Source organism: Zonotrichia leucophrys, chromosome 17 (assembly GCF_028769735.1).
Source record: "Zonotrichia leucophrys gambelii isolate GWCS_2022_RI chromosome 17, RI_Zleu_2.0, whole genome shotgun sequence".
NCBI lineage: Eukaryota > Metazoa > Chordata > Aves > Passeriformes > Passerellidae > Zonotrichia > Zonotrichia leucophrys.
Window position 1 is genome coordinate 9,733,924 of NC_088186.1, and position 25,000 is coordinate 9,758,923.

At 48.0% G+C, this 25,000-nt stretch overlaps 1 protein-coding gene across 2 annotated transcripts in view; it reads right to left on the bottom strand.

The window, feature by feature from the left end:
• Positions 1-25,000, bottom strand: part of LOC135454930 (discoidin domain-containing receptor 2-like) — a 50,348-nt gene that overhangs the window by 19,460 nt on the left and 5,888 nt on the right. For both annotated transcript variants that reach the window (XM_064727608.1, XM_064727609.1), the window contains exons 2-7: positions 18,507-18,638; positions 13,022-13,124; positions 10,355-10,583; positions 5,479-5,626; positions 4,807-4,912; positions 3,045-3,231 (exon numbers count right to left, since the gene is read on the bottom strand). In XM_064727608.1, coding sequence (XP_064583678.1) covers positions 3,045-3,231; positions 4,807-4,912; positions 5,479-5,626; positions 10,355-10,583; positions 13,022-13,124; positions 18,507-18,570 — 837 coding nt within the window. In that variant the 5' untranslated portion in view covers positions 18,571-18,638. The remainder of the gene's footprint in view (positions 1-3,044; positions 3,232-4,806; positions 4,913-5,478; positions 5,627-10,354; positions 10,584-13,021; positions 13,125-18,506; positions 18,639-25,000) is intronic.

Sequence of the window (25,000 nt, forward strand, 5' to 3'; positions counted from 1 at the left end):
GAAACAGAGAAGAGCATGGAGAATTCCAGACCCTGATACTGCCCTTGGATTCTTCTTCTGTCCCTCCTGGCATGAGGGGTCCCAGGGATTTCTTTGTCCTTGGTCCCTCTCTTGAGGGACCAGCTCGAGCTATGACATATCACAATTGACCTCTGCCATTAGATGAGAATTGTGTCTCAAATTTCTCTGGATTTAGAAAATTTTAGCAGTTGCAGCCTAAGCTAATTCCTTCCAAAAGCCACAAACCAGGACAAACCCAAGCAGTGAGACAAACCCCCTGACACATCCCTGCTCTGGTTGCACACCTTGAAGAAAACTAAGGGTCTGAGTTTTAGGGAAATCATCATCTGTCCCATTTTCCTGGTGGCTCAGTACCAGGTTGAGCTCTGTTATGCTCAGAATCTGCAGTTCTGTTAAGCTCAGGACCACCATATCTCAGCACTGTGGCCACTGACCAGGGACCAGCAGAAATAAGGTGACTCAAAGCCTTCAGCATCCCTCAGCCTGCTCCATTCCCACAGCCACAGTGGCCCAGCCCCTCCCAGAGACCCCAGGAATGATTTCCTGGTGACTGTGGAGTATTTGTCACTGTGACAGCAGCAGTTCCCAAATCCCCTACAGCCCTGAGCCCCATTAATTGCTTGGCCTTTCTGAGGTCCTGCAGTGAAGCACTAATGAGGACAACAGGCCTGATGAGCAGCAAAAAGACAAAAGGAGGGTATTTGCATGTAATTAAGACCAGATGAAGCTGAGACAACATTATTCAATAAGGAGAAGCAGTCATTCATAAGCAGGCAGGAAAGCCTGATGCCTGGAATATACAATTTGTGCCTTATTTGGACAGGAGTTGGATTTGTTTCCATCCTGGACTGACACAGAGACATTTTCTATTGCAAACATCTCCTACTAAAGTGCAATTTTACAGCCTGCAAGCCTATGCAATGCAGTTGCAATGTTACTGACATTAATTTTTAATAGTTTATTGGATACTGGGAAAGCTCAGAGGACTGGGATAAAGCTATCAGATAAGAAGATGCAAAAATTATCCACAGATCGCTTGGCCTGTACAAAAGAAATGCAAAGCTGAAGGAGGCAACATTCAATAAATAATGAAGATTAATTTATGCTAATCAGAACAGTTTTTTAATTAGATGCTTGATGAAATAGCTCTTCTTATGATCTGATATGTTTGGTTTATCAGGATGGTTGTGTTTATGAGACAGATTTTTGGAAGGCATCTGTCCCCAGTTAGCATAGTGTGGGCTTGTGTATTATATTAATTTGATTAAACATTATCAACTAGTAAGTCTTACAAATTTTAAGGCAGAAATTCTTCTCCTTTTTTCTAAGAGGAATGCATTCCTAAACCAAAATTATTTGCTGCTTTTTTCAATGGCCTGAGGGAGACAGCAGAATCACCAGCAATAAAATAAACTAAATAGGAGGGAGGGAGGGAGTTTCCTAAAATAATCTCAAGGACTGACTCATGTCAGGGCAGTGAACTCAGGGACAAAATCTAAGTGATGCTTTCCACACTGGACCTTTATCCTGGACACTAATAACTTGGAACTGATTTTTAGCATGATCCCAAAGCCTTCATGACCACTGGCTCCCTCTCTCTTGGCTTGGAGGATTAATATCATCACAAGATTCACAAACAAAGAGGAATCGTCCAAAAGCAGGAAATTGGTACCATTCTTTTATGCAATTTGATGGAAAGCCTGAATCCAGATCCAGATTCTGTACCAAAAAGAGTAATCAGCAAAGAAAAAAAGGATTGGGTGACTGCTCCAAAAATGACCCTTGGTCTCACCAGGAAGGCATTGAGAAATCTGCCAGCTTAGTTTACTGAAGCAAAGATTAAAAGAGTGGTTTAATCATGGTTTAGAAGCAGAAGGTTCCTGAGAAGGCAAGGCTCCTTTTTTGCCAGCAAAAGCAGGCAAACAGCCAAGGGTTGCAAGCTAAAAATAGACAAAATAAAACCAGAGTAAGTAACCACCAAAACAATTTACTTAAGGATGTGGTGGGTTCTCCTTCATTTGAAATCTCTACAAGAAAAGCCACCAATCCTTTTTAAAAGATCCTGCTGTTTACTACAGACTCAAAGTTCAACTCGTGCTTTTCCTGTGTGCTTAAGTAATTTCCCACAGCACAAGCACAGGCTGAGGCATCCACAGAAATGTCTGGTCAAAATGGAAGCAAAGCCACGTTCCTTTACCTCAAGGGTCAGTAAATCCTACATCCTAAATCCATCTCAGCTGCCTAAAAACTGCTTCAGGTGTCTGCTTTTTATTCCTTCAAGCCAAATACTTGAGAGGAGAACCTGAGGGAGGAGAACCTACAGGGAGGAGAACCTGAGCTCTGAAGAAGCAAGTGCTCACCTGCTTCACCTGTCTACGCTGGAAAACTTGGGATTTCTCCTGCTCAGATTCTGGATACAGGAGGCACTTGAATTGGGAAGAGTTTGTGGAACTCAAAACTCTTCCCAATTGGGAAGAGCTCTCTTGGGAGAGAACTCTGCTTTGGGAGGAGTTCACAAGGCCAGGTTGGATGGGGCTTGGAGCAACCTGGACTAGGGAAAGGTGTCCCTGCCTGTGGAAGAGGGCAGAGCTTTAAAGTTCTCTTCTGCTTTGGAAGAGTTCACAAGGCCAGGTTGGATGGGAAGAGTTGGGAAGAGTTTTGGGAAGAGTTCACAAGGCCAGGTTGGATGGGAAGAGTTGGGAAGAGTTTTGGGAAGAGTTCACAAGGCCAGGTTGGATGGGAAGAATTGGGAAGAGTTTTCAAGGCCAGGTTGGACAGGAAGAGTTTTGGGAAGAGTTCTCAAGGCCAGGTTGGATGGGAAGAGTTGGGAAGAGTTTTGGGAAGAGTTCTCAAGGCCAGGTTGGATGGGGCTTGGAGCAACCTGGTCTAGGGAAAGGTGTCCCTGCCTGTGGACGAGGGTGGAGCTTCAAAGTCCCTTCCAACCCATTCAATGCTCCAAAGGGGCTTGCTGGGAGCCCCCAGCCCCACAGGCTGTCCCCTGGAGAGGGATGAGGCTGAGTTACCTTCATGGAGGTGAAGTTCCTGGGGCGGTCAAACTGGAACTCCATCTGCACGGCGCCCGTGCTGAAGCTCTCGTTCCTCCAGCCCACGTAGTCATAGCCCGGCCACACGCGGTACTGGTGGCTCTGGGTGAAGTCATCCAGCCCCAGAACTCCATCTGTGAGCTGGCCCAGCCCTCCATACAGGTGCCTGGCCAGGGAGAACCAACAATCAGCCAAAGTGCCAGTGGGAAACCACGTGCATCTTTCAACTGGTACCAGCAAAACTTCTATTTTCCTGCTCTTGACCCATCCTGGGCAAGAAGTCACTCACTGCTCTCATGCAGCACCACCTGGATGTTTTTTGGGCTGGGATTTTAGTACCATTCCCAGCTTGGGAAAAGGCAGAAGTTTTTGCACTGCTGTGAAGGACCAACAGCAAAGCTGAGCTACAGGCAGAGCCTTGGAGAACAAAAACAGAGACTGTGGAAAATGACACTGTGTGCTCTGCCAACAGAGCTGGAGCTGCAGCACCTCACCAGCATGGCAGGAACACTGCTCCATCCTCTGCTGGGGGAACCTGTGGGGAACATCCTGCAGGCAGAAAGGCAGGGAAGTGGGAAGAGAGACCATGGGCAGCTCATGAGCCACAGCCAGGCCTAACCACGATCATTTCTGGCATTGCTCCTGAGAAGAGTGTTACTGGCTCTTTCCAAGGCTGACTGGATTCTTTGCCAGGACCCTGCCTCACCCCACTCCTGTGTGAGGGTGCAGAGCCCCTCACAGAGTTTCCCAGCTCTGTTTCAGAGTAGAAGCTGCCAGTGTGGCACAATTCTGACCCCTCTGCAAGTCCTTGGCTCTGCACGTCCACCCCAGGTGAGCCCTCCTGTCACTACAGCACAGGTACAGGTGCCTTTGAACTGCAAGCCAGGATTAACAGCTGGAAGAGGCACATTCCTACTTCCAGGCCAGTTAGGCATGTGAACTACAGGTTAAGTAGTTTCAAGGAGTCCTGGCCCAGCAGGTTGGGTTTTGTGCTTACATCTGCAGCTCCCTGACAGCCCCAGGGACCAGCAGTCCAGCAGGCCCAGGTTCCTAAGTTAGTATTGAACAGCTACATGCAACACCTATTCTGTGCATAAAAACCCTTTTTTTTTAAAACATCCAAGCTCTACTGTGTCAGCCCAGCTTGAAACCAACAGATACCAATATATATCAATACATTGTTACCCAGCATTTTCCAACGTCCTACAAGCATGAAGAAGTGTTTGGTGTTGCCATAAGGTAGGAAAATCATACAGAAAGGCTTCATTAAAATCAAACCTGCTCTCCTTGTCAGGCTAGCCCTTTGTAAGTCCCTGTGTGAAAGCAATCTTAGTGAGAGCAGTTCATTAGCATAACAATTTATTCCGGAGTGAAAAACAACTTATACCTGTATAAACTATTTTTATACTGTTAGATAGTTGTGGTTTTTTTCTATCTCTCATAAAGGACTTTTCCTGCACGTACACACCGAGGGTTGGAGTGACCAATCCATACAGAATAACAACTTGTTACTGACCAATAAAGTGATTGGCAAGAAAGCTCCTAACCAATGGGACTCACACATGAGGTCTGCAAAACTGTATAAAAAGGAGTTCTGTGAATAAAGATTGGGTTTTTTCCACCATGAAAAATGAAGTCCTGTGTGATTTATTCCAATATTTGGGATACAAGATACCAGTGACAGGGTGAGTAGGAGAGAATTTGCACAGTGACAGACAGAGAACAGGACAGCTTCTCCCACCTGCGTTCCTGGTAGCCATCGTAGGTCGAGTCATTCAGATAAACAATGGGGAAGCCAGGAGCTGCTATTGTCCCTCCTTCAGGGATGCTGTAGGATGCCAAACCATCTGAAAAACAACGCCATGCACCTCAGAAATACAGCAGCAGCAGCCTCCCATCACCTGTGTGTATGTGACATTCCTGTATGTGACACAGACCAACAGCAGCAGTGCCAGGGGTCCCCTCTGTACACCTGGGGGGGCAGGGGAGCCCCAGGCAGGGCTGCTGGGGAGGTATTGTAAATCAAAGGCAACTCTGACAAAGGGGAGAGAACAATGAGGAGGACTCTATGGATATCAGAAGGCTAATTAATTACTTTATTATACTATACTATATACATTTCATCTAAACTGAATCTGCCAAGCACACTGCACTGAATCTCGTGGCTGTCACCCAATAGCCCTAACACACACCCACACATGGCCCCGACAGGCCCAGGAAACAAAACATCTTCACTTTGGATAAACAATCTCCATGCTGCATTCTACTTTGGCACAACACAGGCACAGCAAGTGATAAGAACTGCGTTTTCCCTTTCTCCGAGGTTCAGCGAACATGAATCTCAGAAATCCCTGGGAAGAAGTGTGCCTTGCTTTTCCCTGTGGGGAGGAAGGTGGCAGCAGGGAGGGCTCACCGTGCCAGACGCAGCCGTAGAGCTCCACCCTCATGCACACGGTCATGGGCGCCTTGGTGACGGGGATGAGGCGCACGAAGCGCGCGATGATGGGCGGCCGCAGGTCCTTCAGCACCACGTCATAGGTGTCGGTGTTCCCTTCGATCACCTGCAGGACACACAGCCTGAGCCTGCTGGAACCCAGAACATCCCTCTGGCTGCCCTGTCAGGAGGCTCAGAGACCTTGGCACTGTTGTGGTGTGTTTTTAGCTTCCAGGTCCCTTTCTCAGGTGTGCCAATATTCCCTTCTCCCTTCCCCCTCGCCCCTTGCTGAGTGTGCCCTGTCAATCAGGCTAACATACCAGCAAGGCGTTGTGTGGTTGGTCGATTTCAAAGGATGCTCCTCAGCCCTGGGGGACATTGGCCCATATAGGTGTCCCTAGTCCCTTGAGACCCTGCCCCTTTCACCTGGTTGGTAGCTCACCTGTCCCCTCCCCTTCCCCTGTCCCTGAGCTTAAAAGGTTAATCAGACCATGCGGCCGGGATTCTGTTGGAGCAGTTGCCCCGGTTCAGACCTCTGTAACCATGGAATAAACATCTGGATATAACCCTCCAGCAGAATCCTCTCCTTTTTTCTCTTCACCATCGCCAGAAGCTCTCTCTCCTGAGGTAAACGGAGTTCCTGACAAGCCTGGACTTGCTCAGTGCCCTGCTGCAATCTCCGGCAGCCGAGGTATCTCTGGGGTAAAGCACCGCAGAAGCCGCCTTTGGCTCAGCAGCGAGCACCACACTGACCCAGGCACAATCTAACTGGTTATATTGGGATTCTTATTCCAATAGGCACAGAGCTAAAGACACCTGTGTCTTTGATTTTACCCCATGGAGAAAATCACCAACTTGGTGTGAAGATTTACAACCCAGGAGAGTTTAAGGAGAATGACAGTTTGTTGCGGTGTGATGTCATGGTTGGCCTCAGATACCCCGGGGTTTCTCCCTGAAGATTTCTTCCCCAGGTGTGTCAATCACCTCTCCTTCCTCCTGCCTTGCCCCCTCCCAGCACTGTCTGTCAACCCTGGCATTCCAGAAGGCATCGAGTGATTGGCAGAATTCAAAAGATGCCCTCCACCCCTGAGGGGCATCAGGCCATCCAGGTGTCGTCTGTCCCTTGTCCCCTCCTCCTGTACCTGCTTGGTGGCTCCCTACCCCTTCCCTGCCCCTCTCCCCAGGTTAAAAGGAACAGCAATCCCGGGCTCAGGGAGTTCTGTTGGAGCTGTTGCTGCATTCAGAGGCCTGTGGGCCAGAATAAAGCTCTGGGTCCAAACCCTCCATCAGAACCAACTCCTTTCCTTCACCATCACCTTAAAGCTTCTCCACAGAGGGAAACCTGAGGAGCAGCTCCTGTTATGGGGGAAGCTCCATCCCAGCACCACCAGAGCTCCTGCAGGCCTGGATTTGTTTCCATGTGCCACCTGCAGCACCCAGCCAGGCAAAAGTGTCTGTGGGGTGAAACACCACACACCCAGCCAGCCCAAAGTGTCTGTGGGGTGAAACACCACAGTTGCCACTTTTTGGTCAAGCAGCAAGGGCCACACAAGCTCAGACATGTCCCATCTGGCTATATTGGTAATTATTACAATAACAGTTAGTTTGTCACAGGATGGAAAAGTAGAATTTTGGGGTTTTTAGAATGGGGGTTCAGAAGCCAAGATGGAGGAATTTGGGCATGCCTTGTCCTTCCTCTTTCTTCTTCTTAGCCTCCATCTTCTGTATGATGGTGGCGCTTTTGGATTGGTTTGGAGTAGAGACATACTGTGGGGCGATAGGTATTGGAAAATTATTGTAAATAAAGTACATGTAGTTCTTAGTATAAAAAACTAACACTGCCCTGAAGGCAGTCAGTGTGCCATGGACCGACTTGCTAGACAGACCTCAGCAGGTCAGAAACAGAATATTTATTTTGTTATGTTTATTTTCTGTATAGATAACAGAAAATACACAACCTTGAAAAGCACAGCTGAGGAATCCTGACTCCTTCTTCGATTGCAGGGATGGGAAAAAGAGACTTTCCAACACCTCAGGGTCATCTCAACACCAGAGACTTTGAGACCTCTCCCTTTTATTATTGAAGGGATGGCTCCACAGTCAGGCTAATAATGATTTATTGCTCAGATAAACTTCAGTCTCAGGCTCTGAGACTTACAAGAGCAAGCAGTTGGCCATAGCTCGAAGTGGTCACAAGTTCTTCAGTACAAGACAATATGTAACTTTCTAATCCAATGGACAGCTGCCACAAAGTTTATTTTGCTTCTCTAACCTATCACCTTTACTTACTTCTACTGCACTGCGGATACTTTTATCCAGTGGGCTATTATCACATGTACACAGATATGCTTTGATTATAACATCTAAATTCTTAGCTTGCTCTGTACAATTACATCCCTACATTATAAACCCTTCACCATCTTATCAATACAGTTTCCTACATTATAAACCCTTCACCATCTTATCAATACAGTTTCCTACATTATAAACCCTTCACCATCTTATCAATAGTTTCTCACTTACTTCAGGCATATTCTTACTTATTATAACTATGTAGTCATAATTATAAAAATATAAGTTTATGATTTTTCTACTTAATGTCTGTGTACTTTATTTTTACATCAATCCAAGCTTCTTCCAAGGCTGCAGATCAAACCCTTCAGTGCCTGTGGAAGTTTCTACCTCTCCATTTCCCACACTCCCTGTTGTGGTGCTGGCCAGCAGAGTGGTGCTCCTGTGCCCCCTTGTTTGGGACTGGGAGTTCCCAGGTGGGATCTGCAGGTGGGAGCTGCTGCTGCTCCTCCATGGCTGCTGGGGTGTGAGGGGTGCTGCCATTTCACCCCTGCCCACTGCAGACCCCCCCAGGCAGCTGGGGATGAAGGTGTGAGTGGATGTTGCAGAGAGTTCTGGTTACTGGATGAAACCCCTTCCTTCAAGGCATCCATGGGTTCCAGCAACAGGAGCAGAGCTCGCCCTCATCCCCTGCTGGAGGGTCCTGATGTCCTTTCTGCACAAGCCAGGACAATTCCAGAGGTGCTGCACTTGGACTGAGGTGCTCAGCATCACCTCACCCACCCCATGCTGCAGTGCAGCGACAGGCAGGGACCCTCAGCCTTCCCCTCAGCGCCACCATTGTCTGGGAACTCTCCACTGTTTATTTTGACTTCCCCTCCCATCCCACAAACAGCTTTTGTAGCAAGCACCAAAATGTGAGGGATGGGCAATAAAATGGTAATGGCAAACAGCTGATCAAAGGTCTGGGTGGGCAGATAATTCATTAACAAGATAAAAGCTGTCACCAAATACTGCATTGCAGACCCTGCACCCTCAGTGCAAGAAAACAACACACCCAGTACCTCTCTAGTCTGGCTTAGGTCTTCAGGCTCTACAAGGCAGCCTGAGGCAGAGTGACCAGGTCAGACAGCTGCAGGTGAGAGTCCCAGGGGAATTTAACAAAGGTTATGAACACAGCCCCAGATCTGTGCAGGTCTGGAGACAGCATGAGACAACTGTGGTGAGCAGAGAAGCCTCTGAGTGTGGCTCAGCACATTTCCTACTCTCTAAATTCCTTCCTCCTCAAAGTCCACACACCAAACACTGCCATCAGACACCCAGAAACTCCTTAATTCCCTGCCACCCCCTCCAATTTTAAACCCTAAAGCAATCATCTGCTTGGCAGCTTCCAATTTAGAAACAAGTGTCTAAGAGAAGGACACCCATGTGATATTTGGAACTTGCACAAACAGGTAGTGAAGAGCCACAGCTCTCCTGATTTGGGGGATCAGGTCAGGGGACATGGACAAAGCAAGAAAACTTCAAACATCTCCTCAGAAAAAAGCACCCTTGCACCAGCTCCACAGCAGAAAAGCAGAGAATCCCTCAGAGAATCTTCTGAGGAGCAAAGGAGGTGATGCACCTTGTGTAGCACCTCCACATCCTGCAGCTGCTGCTCCTGAGTATGCCCTTACTCAGGGCCAGGAAAACCAAACTGTGTAAGAGAGAAACCCAGCAGGACTTTCCAGTCCTGGCCACTGCTGAGCCCACTTCTCTCCACATCAGGAACAATGCAGGGCTGCTGGATGAGACCAGATGATGCACAGCAAGCACAGAACTGAGCAGAGCCAGGATGGAGTAGAATGCATTGATATCTCAGGTTACAAGGTATAGCTGGGTGTGTGTTCTATCCCCATCTGTCAGAGCTGGGGCAGTTCTCTGCTGTCCATGGGCAGTTGTTTCTTTCTCTCTCCCACAGCCAACCCTCCCTCCAGGAGATCTCTGCTGTCCATGGCCACTGAGTGTCCCTGCAGGGCTGATCCCATTCCAGCATCCCATGGGGAGATGCTGCACCCAGGGGAGGAGCCAAGCATTCCTACCTGGATCCAATCTGAGATTCTGGGACACCATACACAGCCTTTCCACTGGATTCCAGAGGAACAGCTGCCTTTTCCACTGGATCTTCAGAGGAAGGCTACACCTTTCTACAGGATCCGTGCTGCAGCAGAGCCACAGCTGGCACTGCAGGAGGGCTGAGCCCCCATGGATGGGGCTGGGACACCACCCTGACACACAGGGGGCAGGGACTGCTCTGACTCTGGCAGTGGGGGGTTTTTTGTTGCTTTGTAGTATTGCATTTTAATTTTAATTTTCTTAGTGAAGAACTGTTATTCCTATTCCCATATTTTTGCCTGAGAGCCCCTTAATCTCAAAATTACAATAATTCTGAGGGAGGGGGTTTACATTTTCCATTTCAGGGGAGGCTCCTGCCTTCCTTAGCAGACACCTGGCTTTCCAAAGCAGACAATTACAGGACGGGGAGGCTGTGCCCTGCAGCCCCAGGTGCCCCAGGCTCACTCACCCTCCCTCCCTGGCGGTTCCTCCAGGAGATCCAGCGCTCCCCGTTCCGGCTGTAGTCGATGCGGTACGCGCGCGCAAACTCCTTGCCCGTGGCGCGGGCGTGCCGGCCCTGGGTGCCCACCAGGGTGATGAAGAACAGCTTGTGCAGGTCAATCTGCAGGAACTGCACATCTTCAGGCTCCAGCAAACCAGCTGGGCACCAGGCTCCATCCCCCTCTTCCCTCTGTAACCTGAGGGGCAAATCACATGTGTTAAAAAGAGTCAGATTTACAATTATTAATTGAGGGGACAGGCGGAAATTTGAGGATTGAGAAGAAGCAACAAACCAGCAGTGGCTACCAAATGCCTCTGCCCTTTGGGATAATTTGAGCTGAGACTCAAATCCTACAGGTTTGCCCTATACAGAACAGCTCCTCAGTCCCAGATAGCTTTCATTTATTACTTGGAGTAATTTTTCCCCCAGACATGAATTTCCACATTGATCAGAAACAACCCTGCTGCTCAGTAGGGAGCTGCTGGCTGCTCTGTAACCCCTTGCTGCTCAAGTGCAGCCTCACTGCTCCTAAACCCCACATGGTAAGGCCTGAACTTCAGCTTGACCACCTCCTGCAGTTCTACAAAGCTCAAAGATGAGCCATCTTAAAAACACATTTTAGCAAGAAAAGATCTGTTTGGAATTTTTCTGGGTCATTCCAATGCATATTTCACATTTCCTGCAGTCATCACAGCTGCTGGTGTAGGATGCTGCTAGGAGAGTGGGGGGAAGGTCTCTGCTCCTAAGCTGAACATAGTGAGAGCTGTAGTTGTGACAAATTTATCTGCACACCAAAGATGTGTGGGTTTTTTAGCACAGGGATTTCTTAGCCAACAGCAAACCCCTCAAGTGCCCTTGGCTTTCAGACAGCACCCCATCTCCAGCTGAGGGGATCAGTGAGGGCAGCAGGGAAGGTGGTACCCAGGAGGAGACACTGAAGGTCAAGGCTCAGGCCAGAGAAGATTTTAACCTCTGGCTGGTCAGCTGTTGGTGCAGGACTTTCTTACACTGGAATAACAAGTAAAGCTCCAAAAAAGGCAGGAGGGGTGACTGGAGTGACAGGGACAGACACCTGCATGGGACAGCTCTGACCCTCACCACATGAGGTCAGCTTCATGCCCTCACCCTGTGGACATCCAGCAAGGACAGGATGGTAACAGATGGCAAGTGATGCCCAAAGTGTTTGCAGCATGGGAAATAAGCCACACTCAGAGGAAAAATCTCCCAGCTTTCAGACCCACAGGCTGCTCAAACACCATTAAAAACACAACACACAGCATCACTGCTCTACCACAGACTAAGAAAAAATAATATTTGAGCACGAGGAGAATTTTATGATTTTGGAGTGCCTGAATTCATCACAAAAATCTAAGTATCATTGGTACTTACATTACTTACTCAAACTGAAATTTCTATTTGACTTGCACCAAAGCTGTAGGAATGTTTGATATCACCACTACAACCATTCCAAGCAAACTCACATTTACAACTCTTTTATAAAACATCAGTTAACAGCTTTCAAAGAAATAAAATGACCAAAAAAAAAGAGAAAAGCAAAGATTATAGAAAAAACTGTAAGCCTCCTTGACAGTGAAGAAAATAATTTAGCTGCTTGCTTAACAATTCCTTAACTCTGCATTTCCAAGGGTTTTGAGGCAGGGTGAGCACAGCCCATTTCCTCAATAGGATGCTGTTGAAAAGTTCATCCTTGTAAAGGATTTCCTATGATTTAGTTTAAAGCACTCCATGAGAATCCCATGGGCCCTGTCCCTGGCTGACCTGTAAGTCACAAATCCTTTGGAGATTTATTCAGAGTGACTGAAAGATGGGCTCAGAGCAAGCCTGAGCCTGCAGCCCCATCCCCTGCTCACAGCAGGGCAGCTCCTGTGCTCCTCAAGGCCTGCTACAGCCGAGTCCCCAAACACTGAGACACCACCACCTCTCTGGGTCCCCCTCCCACCACTTCATCTTCATGGAGAAGGATTTTTTCCCCTTAATATTTAACCAGAATTTCCTGTATCACAGCTGTGACCACTGCCATGGCCTCCTGGCCTTTCACTGTGCATTACCCAGGTTAAATACAAAAAGCAGCAAACAAGGTTTTAAGGGTGGGGGATCTTCTTCCTCCACCACATCTTGGGTATCTAGGGGAAAAAAAGTGTAAGAATGTGCTCTTTGTTGACAGAGTGACAAAACTATCTTTTGTCTTCTTAAAAAGGAAAAAAGCTCAAAAGTTTTTCTCTTTAATTAGTGAAAAAGACACCTCATAGAACTTTAGGGACTTCACTTTAAACTTCAGGACAGCTAATTAGACAGGAGCTAAAAAGTTTTGCCTGAGCAATTTACTAGAAAAAAAAAAAAAGAGAACAATAAAACCAATCACTTTTGTGAAGTGTTTTACTAGGAGCAAAAACCTCTTGCAACTTTCCTCTGTAAAGAGTTTTGTTATTTTGCCTTTTATTAAAATTCTTCTGTTTCAAACACTACCACAAAAACCATCCTGCTGATTTGATGCCTTCTAAAGCAGCTGAGCTATCTTGGGTGTGATATAGATCTCGAAAAGCTTACAAGAGCTGGCTGGAGGAGACCCTTACACCAACAAAGGATGAGATGAGGAGGGAGAGGTGAACCCACCGTGCATACTGGGGCCCTGTGGAGTCGTACCACTGGCTGGAAGCTGTGATGTCCTCGTCCCTGATGGTGCCCTCGTGCATCCCCAGGGGGTAACGACAGATGGCTGCAAAGGGCAACACAGGCAAGCAAACAACAAAGGTCAGCGCTCATCCCTTTGAAAATCACCAGGCAAGTTTAATTAAAAGGCTGTCACATCCAGAGAATAAATATGGTAATGCTAAAATGCAAGAAGAATGCAAAAAAAAAAAATTGAATGCAAAAGAATGCAAAAAAAAGATAAAATACGTCATAATTATCACAAATTGAAATTATAAGTGATGCGTTAGACTAAGTATCATGCAGCAGAGCCCAGCAAGGCAAAAACTTTACAAAGAAGCATTTTAAGAGCATGAAATCCCAAATATATTATTATCATAATATATATTATTATATTATATGATATAATAAATCATATAATATATAATTAATATTTAAATTATATAATAAAACATAGTATATAATATGTAATTAATATTAATAATTATATAAGACAATATAATATATATTATATTACATTATATTACATTATATTATAATTATATTATATTATATTATATTATATTATATTATATTATATTATATTATAATTATATTATATTGTTACTGTTGAATGGCCCCATTTTACAATGGGAAATTATTCATCAATAATGATGTGACATAAAAAGGAAGCTTTTGCCCAAGATTTTTCTTTCTAAGGAACAAAGTGGATGCTTGACTTGTGCTCAAATGGGAACAGTTATTGCCTTCAGCAGTGCAGATACAGGGGAGAAGTTAAACATCTATTAGAGATGACAAGGCATGGAAACATCTGCTCTGTCCTGGCACTGCAGGCTGCACTTCCCTCTGACCCTGAGCCCCTGTCCATCCATCCATCCTGCCTCAGCCCAGCCTGTTCCTGCCCCAACTGGAGCCAGCATTTCACCCAGCCTGGGAATGCTCTCACACCTGGTGCCTCCATGGAGCACAGACACACCTGGCTCAGGCCATGGATCCCCAAAAGCTTCCCACAACAGAACCCTGAAAACGCAGCTGACAAATCCCAGCTGGCCTCGAGGTTCTCTCTCTTTAAACATGTCCTGGAATATCAGAGATGTTTGGGCAAACTCTAAATCTGAAGATTAGAGCAGTTCTGGCTGCCTCTCCTCAGGCAGGGCTGCCCTGGGTGTCCTCCAGGGTTCCCAAAATCCCAGGTGGGCTGGGTTGGAAGGGACCCTGGAGATTTCTCCAGCCACCCTCGTACCAAACCTGCACCCAGCTCAACAGGAGCTGCACTTCAAGGGTTCTCCTGGGTCCCTTCCAACTCAGGAGATTCTGGCACTCCATGAAATCCATTCAGCAGCTTCAGAAGCTACAAGACAAGACAGAGGGATGAAAACCTGAATGCTATTATCACTACACAGAATAAAGCACCTCAGGCTGAATCAGTGCCTGACAGATCTGATGTAGAAATGTTTGCAAACAGAGGGTGGGGCTTCAACAGGGTTTGCCTGCAGCTGTTAGGCACTGGATCAGTGAATGTGTGATGTGCTGAGCATTCCTAAATTACTGGGTATAGGAGATAACTGGTGAGGTGACAACATTCACTAATGAACCAGGTTATTTAATATTTAAAATATTCAATATTTTTAAAATTCAATAGTTAAATACTAATAACTATTAAAAATTTATTTAATAAACTTAATATTTAATATTAAATATTAAAATTAGTATATTTTAATGCTTTTATATTAATTTTTTTTAATCAAGGGATTACCTATAAAACCAACTAAAATTAGCATTACAGCACTGCCTATATTCATGGTCAGATGTCAGGCAGATAAGGAATAGAGCTCTTGCTCCTCCCTTCCATCATCAAAAAGGCAACACAGATGATGAAGGAAAGATCTGCAGCCTCATCTTTACAAAAGGGATTACTGAAATATGACAAAGATAATTTACATTGAACAATAGATATCCTTGCTGTCTCCCAGAACATCAGAAGCAGGATACATCAAAAGGTCAGGTAGAAGAGTTCAAATATAGAATATAAATCCTTAACCTATTAAACACTCCAGTGCCACAGCTTCCCATGAGTTCAACAAACCAGCTGAAGAAACTCACAGCCACCACAAGCAAATAAATACCCAAGCAGTGGCTCTGGAGGCTGCAGTGAGCTGGGGGTATCCCTGGGGTAAAGCTCTGCTGAGTGCCAGCCCAGCCAGAGCCAGAGGGATGGGGGGCCCTGGGTGACACCCACAGGGTGACAGCAGCTTCCCCTCAGGTGAACTCAGTGTGTGGTGTCTCTTTCCTTGGATTCAAACAACCAGGCAGCAGTGGAGAGGTCTCTGTGTGACACATGGATGGCACCTGGACAAACCAACATTCAGCTGGGGTTGGTCAGGGGGCCTGAATTCCCTGGAGGGAATTGGTGCCTGCTGGGATCCAGAGCAGGGGTGTGGTGCTGGGATCCAGAGCAGGGGTGCCTGCTGGGATCCAGAGCAGTGGGGCCTGCTGGGATCCAGAGCAGGGGTGCCTGCTGGGAGCCAGCCAGGAGCCCCAGTCACAGCTCCCACCCTGCACATCCAGGTTATCTGGGAGCCAAAACAGCCCTGGCTCTCTTCATCTCACCTGTCCCAGCACACCCTGACCTGCTGCTGAGCTGTGGGTAAATGCACAGAGATGTTCCAAAGGGTGGGGTCAGCATGTGAGAGCAGAAGGTGCTTTTTGTGCTGCTGCAGTGGCAGTCCTGTGTGCTCACACCTTATTCAAAGGTCACACACACACTGGCCAGCAGTGCCAGATGGAGCTGCTTGGGCAGGACTCTGGGGGACTGAGTCTTCGTGCAAGCCTGCACAAAACCTATTTGTTCACAACCCCAGGGCTGGCAGCAGAACCCAGAGTGCCCTTGGCATTGAGGGATGCACTCTGAGGGTGGCCACAGCTCTCACCAAATGCACCTATTTTGAGCAAAACCATCCTTGGGTTCTGTTCAGGTGGCACCAGGACCCTTCACTGGGCACTCAGGAGAGCCAGGGGCTCAGAGAGGTGGCCCAGCCTGTCAGGGGAGCAGACAAGAGACTCAGCAGGACTCTGCTGCACAGGCCTGAAACCAGCCCCTGAGCAGCCCCTGTGGGTTATAGGGCAATGAGGACACGCTTCAGACTGCTCCTGGGGCACACCAGGAGGGCAGGATAAGCCATGGAGCCTGTGGCATCAGAGCCAGGAGCAGCAGCTGGGCCAAGGTGCTGGAATGTGTCTGGGAAGAGCAGGGCCAGCCCCAGGCAGAGCAGCTGGGGGAGCTGAGGAAGCAAAGCTGCCTGAGGATGGCACAGGCAGAGCTCAAAGGTGTGGGGGGCTATTTCTGGATGGAAGATTGTGACAGGGTTCACAGGGGTTCTTGGATGAGGGAAGAGATGAGGATCTGACTCCATGTTTCAGAAGGCTTGATTTATTATTTTATGATATATATTACATTAAAACTATACTAAAAGAATAGAAGAAAAGGTTTCATCAGAAGGCTGGCTAAGAATAGCATAGCAAAGAATGATAACAAAGGCTTGTGTCTCAAACAGAGCCCAAGCCAGCTGACTGTGATTGGCCATTAATTAGAAACAACCAACATGGGCCAATTACAGATCCACCTGTTGCATTCCACAGCAGCAGATAATCATTGTTTACATTTTGTTCCTGAGGCCTCTCAGCTTCTCAGGAGGAAAAATCCTAAGGAAAGAATTTTTCATAAAAGTTGTCTGCAACAGAAGATTCCTGCAGGATCCCAGAGCTGTGCTCAGAGCCCAGCCACCTCCCTGGAGCTGGTGTGGAAGAGCTGCTCCTGCACCCAAAGGAACCTGCACAGGGCTGGCCCTGCTGCCCTCCCTCTCCTCTGTGAGGTTTGTGTGTGTGGTGCAGGGAATGCTGTGCAACAGGGAGCACAGGAATGCTGCCCAGCTCCCACACAACCCTCACTTCACTTCTGGCTGCTTGCAGCACAACCTCAAACCTCTGCAAACATCCACAGGCCAGAGCAGGGTCAGAGCCAGCCACAAAGGGCTCCAGACAAACAGAGCCAGCCCAGGCCCTCAGGGTAGCACTGCTGCCTCACCACACCTTCAGCCAACTGCAAAAGGATTAAACTCATTTGTTTCACAGACTCAAAACACCTCATTACAGGAATTTTTGCAACACATTGCAGACCATTATCTTACTTATCTCCATCATGGCTGTATCCTGCCAAGTGCTGTAGGATAAATGGTCCTCCACAGGGACTCAGGCTCATATCCCTATCTCCACCCTATCTTTGTGCCAGGTAAGGTTTACATCTGTCCTTCCACACTTCTCTCTCCAGAATGCCCCTTGCTGGCTGGACAGCTGGGGCTGATGCTTTGCTAACTGGAAATTTGTTTTCCACAGTGAGCACAGAACCTCTGAGCCACTCTGGAGTGAGGTTTGCTCTGCAGGACACACAGCCAAAGTGCTGGAGGGAAATTCAGAGCCCAAGACAGGCCTGGGTGATAGAGAAAGGACAATGTCCATGTCCCTGTGCCTTCCTGTGGCTGGCAGGAGTGTCCCACCCCAGGAATATCTCAGCCCAGAGGACATTTGGGAATTACATCAGTGATTATCTCTACATGCAGCCCTCACACTCAATCCCACAAGAGGCAAAGAAAGGAGAGAAGGAGCACACAGAAGGTGGGAGAGCCAGAAGATGAGAGAGGTGGAAGGTTCAGAGCCCAACACAGGCCTGGGTGATAGAGAAGGGACAATGTCCATGTCCCCGGGCCTTCCTGTGGCTGGCAGGAGTGTCCCACCCCAGGAATATCTCAGCCCAGAGGACATTTGGGAATTACATCAGTGATTATCTCTACATGCAGCCCCCACACTCAATCCCACGAGAGGCACAGAAAGGAGAGAATGAGCACACAGAAGGGGGGAGAGCCAGAAGATGAGAGAGGTGGAAGGTTCAGAGCCCAAGACAGGCCTGGGTGGGCAGAGAAAGGACAATGTCCATGTCCCTGTGCCTTCCTGTGGCTGGCAGGAGTGTCCCACCCCAGCACAGCTGCCCAGGAATATCTCAGCCCAGAGGATATTTGGGAATTACATCAGTGATTATCCCTACATGCAGCCCTCACACTCAATCCCCAGGAGAGGCAAAGAAAGGAGACAAGGAGTACACAGAAGGTGGGAGAGCCAGAAGATGAGAGAGGTGGAAGGTTCAGAGCCCAAGACAGGCCTGGGTGATAGAGAAGGGACAATGTCCATGTCCCTGTGCCTTCCTGTGGCTGGCAGGAGTGTCCCACCCCAGCACAGCTGCCCAGGAATATCTCAGCCCAGAGGATATTTGGGAACTATATCAGTGATTATCCCTACATGCAGCCCTCACACTCAATCCCCAGGAGAGGCAAAGAAAGGAGACAAGGAGCACACAGAAGGTGAAACAGGAGCCCCCTCCCAGCCTGGCAGCTCCTACCAGGGTTGACTTCGGCGCCAGAGGGCTCAGGCAGGGAGGCCAGCAGCAGCATGCAGAAGATCATGGTAGCAACTGGAGGTGCTGCACAGGGTCAGACGTGTCCTTCAAGGGCAGCAGCTGCCATCTACATCTCTGAAAGACAAAGCAAAGAGAGAGGATGAGTCCTCCAGGGACAGGGCTGCTCTGTGTCATTGCCTCGTGATGGGCTGGGCAATCTTCCCTGCCTTCAAGAGTGCCTTTGACCTCAGCCCTGCTCTGCTCATCACCAGATCCGAGGCTTAGAGAGGAACCAGTGATCACTTGACTGCCCACACCACCCCTAAAGCTCCCAGTGCAGTCCATCTGCCAGGCCCTCAGCTGCCATGGCTCCTGGGTGGATGGATGCACCATTTTAACTGCAATTAAACAAGTCCACTGCAAAGTAATTTCTTCCTCATCAATACTTCACTTTCCTTACTAAATTAACAAATAGTGAAACTGCAGCTACAAATGAACCTGGGCAGTCCAAGCAGGCTTTATCCACCTAAACCTTGGCACCAAGCAGTCAAGCAGGCACCTTGGAGCTTGCCACACAGTTTTAAGATAAAAGTCCAAAGCAGGGTGAAAATAATCTCTCCCTGCACATCCACACTGCTGCCAAAAGTGCATGTGCATTCACACAGGTGAGAACACTTCATTTCCTGTTTGGAAACAAGGAAAGTAGTAATTGGCAATTTAATTGGCAAGCCATGATAACACCTAAAGGAACAGGAGGTCAGATGAGCAGTTATGTGAATTCTTTGTGCCCACATTCACTACAAAGAGCCTTGGGAGGCTCCATCCTGGAGGATAATTTTACAGAAGGCAGGTTAGAGGCTCTGTCTCATAATGGAATGCCAGGAGAAAAGAAAACAGAACGAATCAATAAATGTAAAGTTGCCAGGACCCGAAGCTGTTTGCTCAAGAATCCTTGGAGTTTTAGTAAAAAGGCAACACTGAATGTTGGGATTTGTTAGTGAAGGAGGAGAGGCTATAAAAGGTTCCACCATTGTGGCAGTGCATGCATGCATGCAGGAGCATCAGATGCCATTAGCTCAGAGATTGGTAACAAAAGGCTCTTTTTTTCCACCCAACATAATTAAACTGTACAAGTCACAGCCCTGAGCACCCAAGGAACACAGCTCCTTAAATCCAAAGGTAAAACCTTTGGCTTGGGAAACCCCCCCAGCTGCAGATTGCTGGACACCCAGAAGCTAAATCGGGGTTAGAATCACTGGAGCCTGCCCTGTTTTTATTCTCTTTCTTAAGGATATGCTACTGGCCATTGTCCCTGCAGGATTCCATCAGAAAAGATGGCTCTGAGCCTGAAAAACAACTGAGGGCCCTCTTGGGAAGGGAGCCAAACACGCAGGCAGGAGGGGGAGCTCATGCTGGGTGCCTGTGCCCAGGCAGGCAACCAAAAATCTCCTTAAAATCACCAGGTCCCTCCTGCCCCAGCCTCCTGCATGAACACCCTGGCCAGGGCTGTGATATCCCTGTGGTGAGCCTGCAAAAGCAAAGCACAAGCCCAGAGCTCAGCAGGAGGGTCTGGTGACCACAGAAGAGGTTTTGACCAAGCACTCTGCAGCTGTTTGTGCATGCCAGGCCATCCTTTCCTCCTGGAATGGAATGGGGTGAATCAAAGTGAATCACAGCATCCTCAGAAAAGGTCCAGGAACAAGCAGGAGGACTGGATGGCATCTCCTACCATTCCTAAAGGAATTCAATGGGAAGAAGCAAAGCAAATAATTGGGGCAATATCTGATGCTTGAAGAAACAAGAGCCTGGGAAGTGTGATTTCCATTTTTCTGGCTCCAAAATAATGGTAGAGCTTTTCTCTTTGCCTCAGAGTTAATCTGAGAGATCTCAGCCTCAGCAGCCTATGCAGCTCTGATTTGGACCAAACAGAATTTGGTGATGGAAACAGTTAGCAGGAAGAATTGCTGCTGAAAACACAGATCCCCACCATCCCAGGGCAGACTGCAACCCCCACAGAGAGGAGACTTTGAGACTTTGTAAGAAGTTTTGGGGCAGTTTGAACACAGGCCTGGTGAGTGTTAATTCATGCAGGTGATTTGCTAAGGTGTGCTGGGAGCTCCCAAAGCAGCACCTGCAAAGGGAACTGCAGAGAATTCAGCCCTGGGGGAGACAGTCCTGTGGCAGGACCTGAGAAAGGGACCTGCCAGCAACACCAAGGCTTTGACTTGAGCCACCCTCCTGCAGGAGGTGATGGGAGCTCAGCAGAGACCTGTGGTGGTGCCCTGGCCATGCCCCAGATCAGCTGCACCACGGGGGTGAAGTCTGGCATAGACCCTTCCTGTGGGTGCCCAAGCTGAACCAGCCACTTGTTGGATTAAGGGTTTTTTTTGGCCTAGAGATGGGGCAACTGAGAGGTGTTTTAAAAACTTTTATGCTATTTTTAGTCTCATGTGAAGGGTGATACAATACAGATGTTATAACTCACGCTATAACAATCAGAAATTAATTATTTTGTAATTATATTATAAACATTTCTTAACCTATCAGTTTTAATCATACTATGCTATAAATACCTTAAAACCAATCATCTAGAATTACCCCTACTAGTGAGTCCTACTACAATACATCTTTCATAATTTTATTTCTCTAAAGTATCAGTCTTATTTACAAAACCACTCTTTGAAACTTGTTTCTAGTTCCATTTCTCTCTCAAAAGTATCTTAGTCTATAGTATTTTTATATTAATATTTCTTATCTCAAAGTCTACATACTATGTAAACTTTCTATCAGGTTTAAAGAATTTTCTACAAATTCATTTCCCACAGCCACTGACCAGAGCTTGTTGAGGAGGAAGGAGAAGAGCAGCTTGGAGATGTGTCCCAGGTGACTTTTGTTCACCTGTTTAAAATTTTTGTTCACCTTTTGTTTAAAATTTTCCAACAAGGAGCCCTCAAATGGCAAATGACACCGCACACAGACTGCACATCCTCACCCTCCCTCCAGAGCCTGGCAAACTGTGTGAGCTTCAAGACTCAGGCTGGCTCCACCAAAGCACACAGGGATTTCTCTCTGAGCTGCCCAGGAATAAGGGGAAGGATGCCTGGAAAGCACTGAAACAGGGACTGTGGGTAGGCTGAGGGCTCAAGCCCCACTGCTGGAACAAGAAAGAAATGAGAGCAGCCCCAGACAGCAGTAAATGCTCAAATGCCTTCATTTCCCACCTGGTGCAAAAGCCCAGCAAAGAAGGATCAAGAGCAGGGCATCATCCACCCTCTGCATCAGCACAGCCCTCACAGCCCAGCTGGGGCTCACCTTGGCACTTAACATGAGCACTTTCCTTTGATAACAATAGTTGTGCTGTGCCCCCTTGTCCTCTCAAAATGACAACAGCCACCAGTGTCACAGCAACTGAATAAACACACCACAAACAGCTCCATTACCTCATCTGAACAAGCACCAGAAGGTAAGAGCCCATTTGTTTTATGGCACCTTTTGTGCTGCCACAGAGCCAGTCACATCAGCACCACATTCAGGTGGTTAAACAAGGATGTAAAATATCAGGAGGAAGGAAGGGATGAGGTGTGGGGACAAGGGAAGTCACACAGAAATGCCCAAGCACCATTTCAGCTCCTGCCACCCAGGCAGCACTGGAGAAAAGGTACAAACTGGGGGGCACAGACAGGTGAAGGTGCCACCTGAGAACCAGGGGCTTCTCAGGACTTGATGGGCACATGGACCTCTGCAGGAACACAGAAATAGCATGGCTTGGGGGAACTGCAATATGCAGCCATAGAGGCCAGTCTGGCCACAAGGAAAGGGGAAAGGGGAAAGGGGAAAGGGGAAAGGGGAAAGGGGAAAGGGGAAAGGGGAAAGGGGAAAGGGGAGGGAAAGGGGAAAGGGGAAAGGGGAAAGGGGAAAGGGGAAAGGGGAAAGGGAAGGGAAAGGGGAAAGGGGAAAGGGGAAAGGGGAAAGGGAAAGGGGAAAGGGGAAAGGGGAAAGGGGAAAGGGGAAAGGGGAAAGGGGAAAGGGGAAAGGGGAAAGGGGAAAGGGGAAAGGGGAAAGGGGAAAGGGGAAAGGGGAAAGGGGAAAGGGGAAAGGGGAAAGGGGAAAGGGGAAAGGGGAAAGGGGAAAGGGGAAAGGGGAAAGGGGAAAGCTCCAGAGCTGATCCAGAGCTCACCTGTCAGCAGCTCTGTGCCTACAAAAGCTGGCTTTGAATTGGGCCCTTGCCTAAAGGGTATCCAAGACAAGCAGGGTGAATCCTCTCTGGATGTGTCTCCACTGCTGACAGAAGGAAAGGCTGGTCTGGACGAGCCCTGTCTCCCCCAGTTTGGTACCATGAATTCTCACCTTTGTGTGTGGCAGAGGTGACCATTTCCAGCAGTGCAGCCCTGCCCAGGCACCTCAGCAGCTGGTGCAGGCTCTGCTGGGTTTGTTTTTCCCACCACATTTGGTTCCCAGTGCAGGATCACCAAAGTGCCTGTCAGTGAGCCCTGGGAGAAGTGATGGACACAGGGAGCAAACATTGCCATTCCTCAGCTCTCTCACAGCTGCTGCAGTGCCAAGCAGGGTCAGCAAGAGTGGTTTTCACCCTCCAGAGGGTGAAACATTTTGGAGGAGGTTCAGCCCCACTCAGGAGCTGCAGAAATCACTCTTTGAAGAATTACTGGTGTTGGTTGGTGCTGAGTCTCAATCTCATCCAGGACTAGACTGGATTCCCAAGCTGCACACTTCCCAGAGCTAGGACACACTGAAGCTGCTACTAAATACAGCTTTCTGTACAGACTACTTGGGAATCATCTTACTAAGGACTTTTCCTGTGTAAATGGCTCAATACTTTTCTTTCAGCTCCATTAGTCCTCTGCCGTACTCATGCCTATCTTCCCACCCCGCCCACACATACACACCAAGTGCCAAAACTACAGCACAAGCCTGAAACCAGTAAAAACAGGATTAGCAACATCCTCTGAGAGGCAAGAAAGTGTTAAACTCTGTTCCCAGGCCCGACTGGATCAAGTTGCTAATTGCTAACAGCTGGCTGCAGGAGAATAAAATCCTGGTACAATCATTGGGAGAGTGGAAAAAAAAAATCTACTTGTTGAAAAACTCACCAAGAAATGCAAAAGAGGGCACTTTTCCCCAATAAACCCAGCAGATAGCATGCCTGAAAAGCCAGCCCATGCCTCCACAGAGGAGCAGCTGGCTGTGACCCAGAGCACAGCAAAGGCTCAGCGAGCACAGGAGGGAGCTGTTCCTCAGTGATGTGCATGAGGAAGGTGGGACTTGGAGCTCCTCCAGGCCCTGCTCTCCCTCCAGAGATCCATTACAGAGGTCTGGCATGTTTGCAAGCCTCTCTAGATCCCAACTGAAACAGGCATTTGTTTTAACTGGTTCCTTTGCAGATCATTATCCCAGAGTGGGACCTGAGGGTTTGCTGCAGCAATCCCACTCCAGATGCCCAGAGCCACACCAAGAAACTCCACAAGACACAGAGAGTATCACACACAGAGCTCTGGGTACAACAGGAGAGGTCCAGGAACAAGCAGGAGGAGTGGATGGCATCTCCTACCATTCCTAAAGGAATTCAATGGGAAGAAGCAAAGCAAATAATTGGGGCAGTATCTGATGCTTGAAGAAACAAGAGCCTGGGAAGTGTGATTTCCATTTTTCTGGCTCCAAAACAATGGTAGAGCATTTCTCTTTGCCTCAGAGTTAATCTGGGAGACCTGAGCCCCAGCAGCCTTCCCCAGGAGCACATGCAGCTCTGGTTTGGACCAAACAGAATTTGGAAATGAAAACTCTTAGCAGAAAGAATTCTGATCGCTTTTTAAAATGTTCTGCTTAGTTTACAATTCAAATACTGGCACAAGAGTGACAAAACAGAGCAGGGCTGCTGGCCAGAGAACATGGCCAGCCCCTCCATGGACCAAGCCATGCTGATTGTGAGGGAGCCCTGTGAAAATAGGACAACAAATTTCCCCTCAGGTTAGCTCTGAGTGTGGTGTCTCTCTCTCCCTGGATTCAATCAGCCAGGCAGCAGTGGACAGGTCTCTATGTGACACATGGATGGCACCTGGACAAACCAAGTGCCAACAGTGACACCAAAATTCATTGTGTCAGAGTGACAGGGCAGCTGGGCAGGGCCAGCAAGATCCTGGCATGAAGTGCAAGGCTGCAACAGGAGATTTGGGATTTAGGCACCAACAGAAGTGGTCAGAAAGAGGAAAAATCCATTGCAATGTTTGGAACATGGTGGGGGGCATTGGGCAGAAATAGTGACACCTCTAAGTGATATCCAGAGCAGCAACAAGGCCAGACAGATAAGAGCAAACAGATTTTAGGTGAAAGGGTTGGGTTAATCAAAATACACGTGAGAAGTAAGTCAGAGGAACAGGGAAATTGAGACAGGAAGAGGCTCCAGCATCATCTTTGAGGAGGCACTGAGAAACCTGTGACAAGAGACATGAATGTGGGACCAAAAGGACAACACTGAGGAGTGG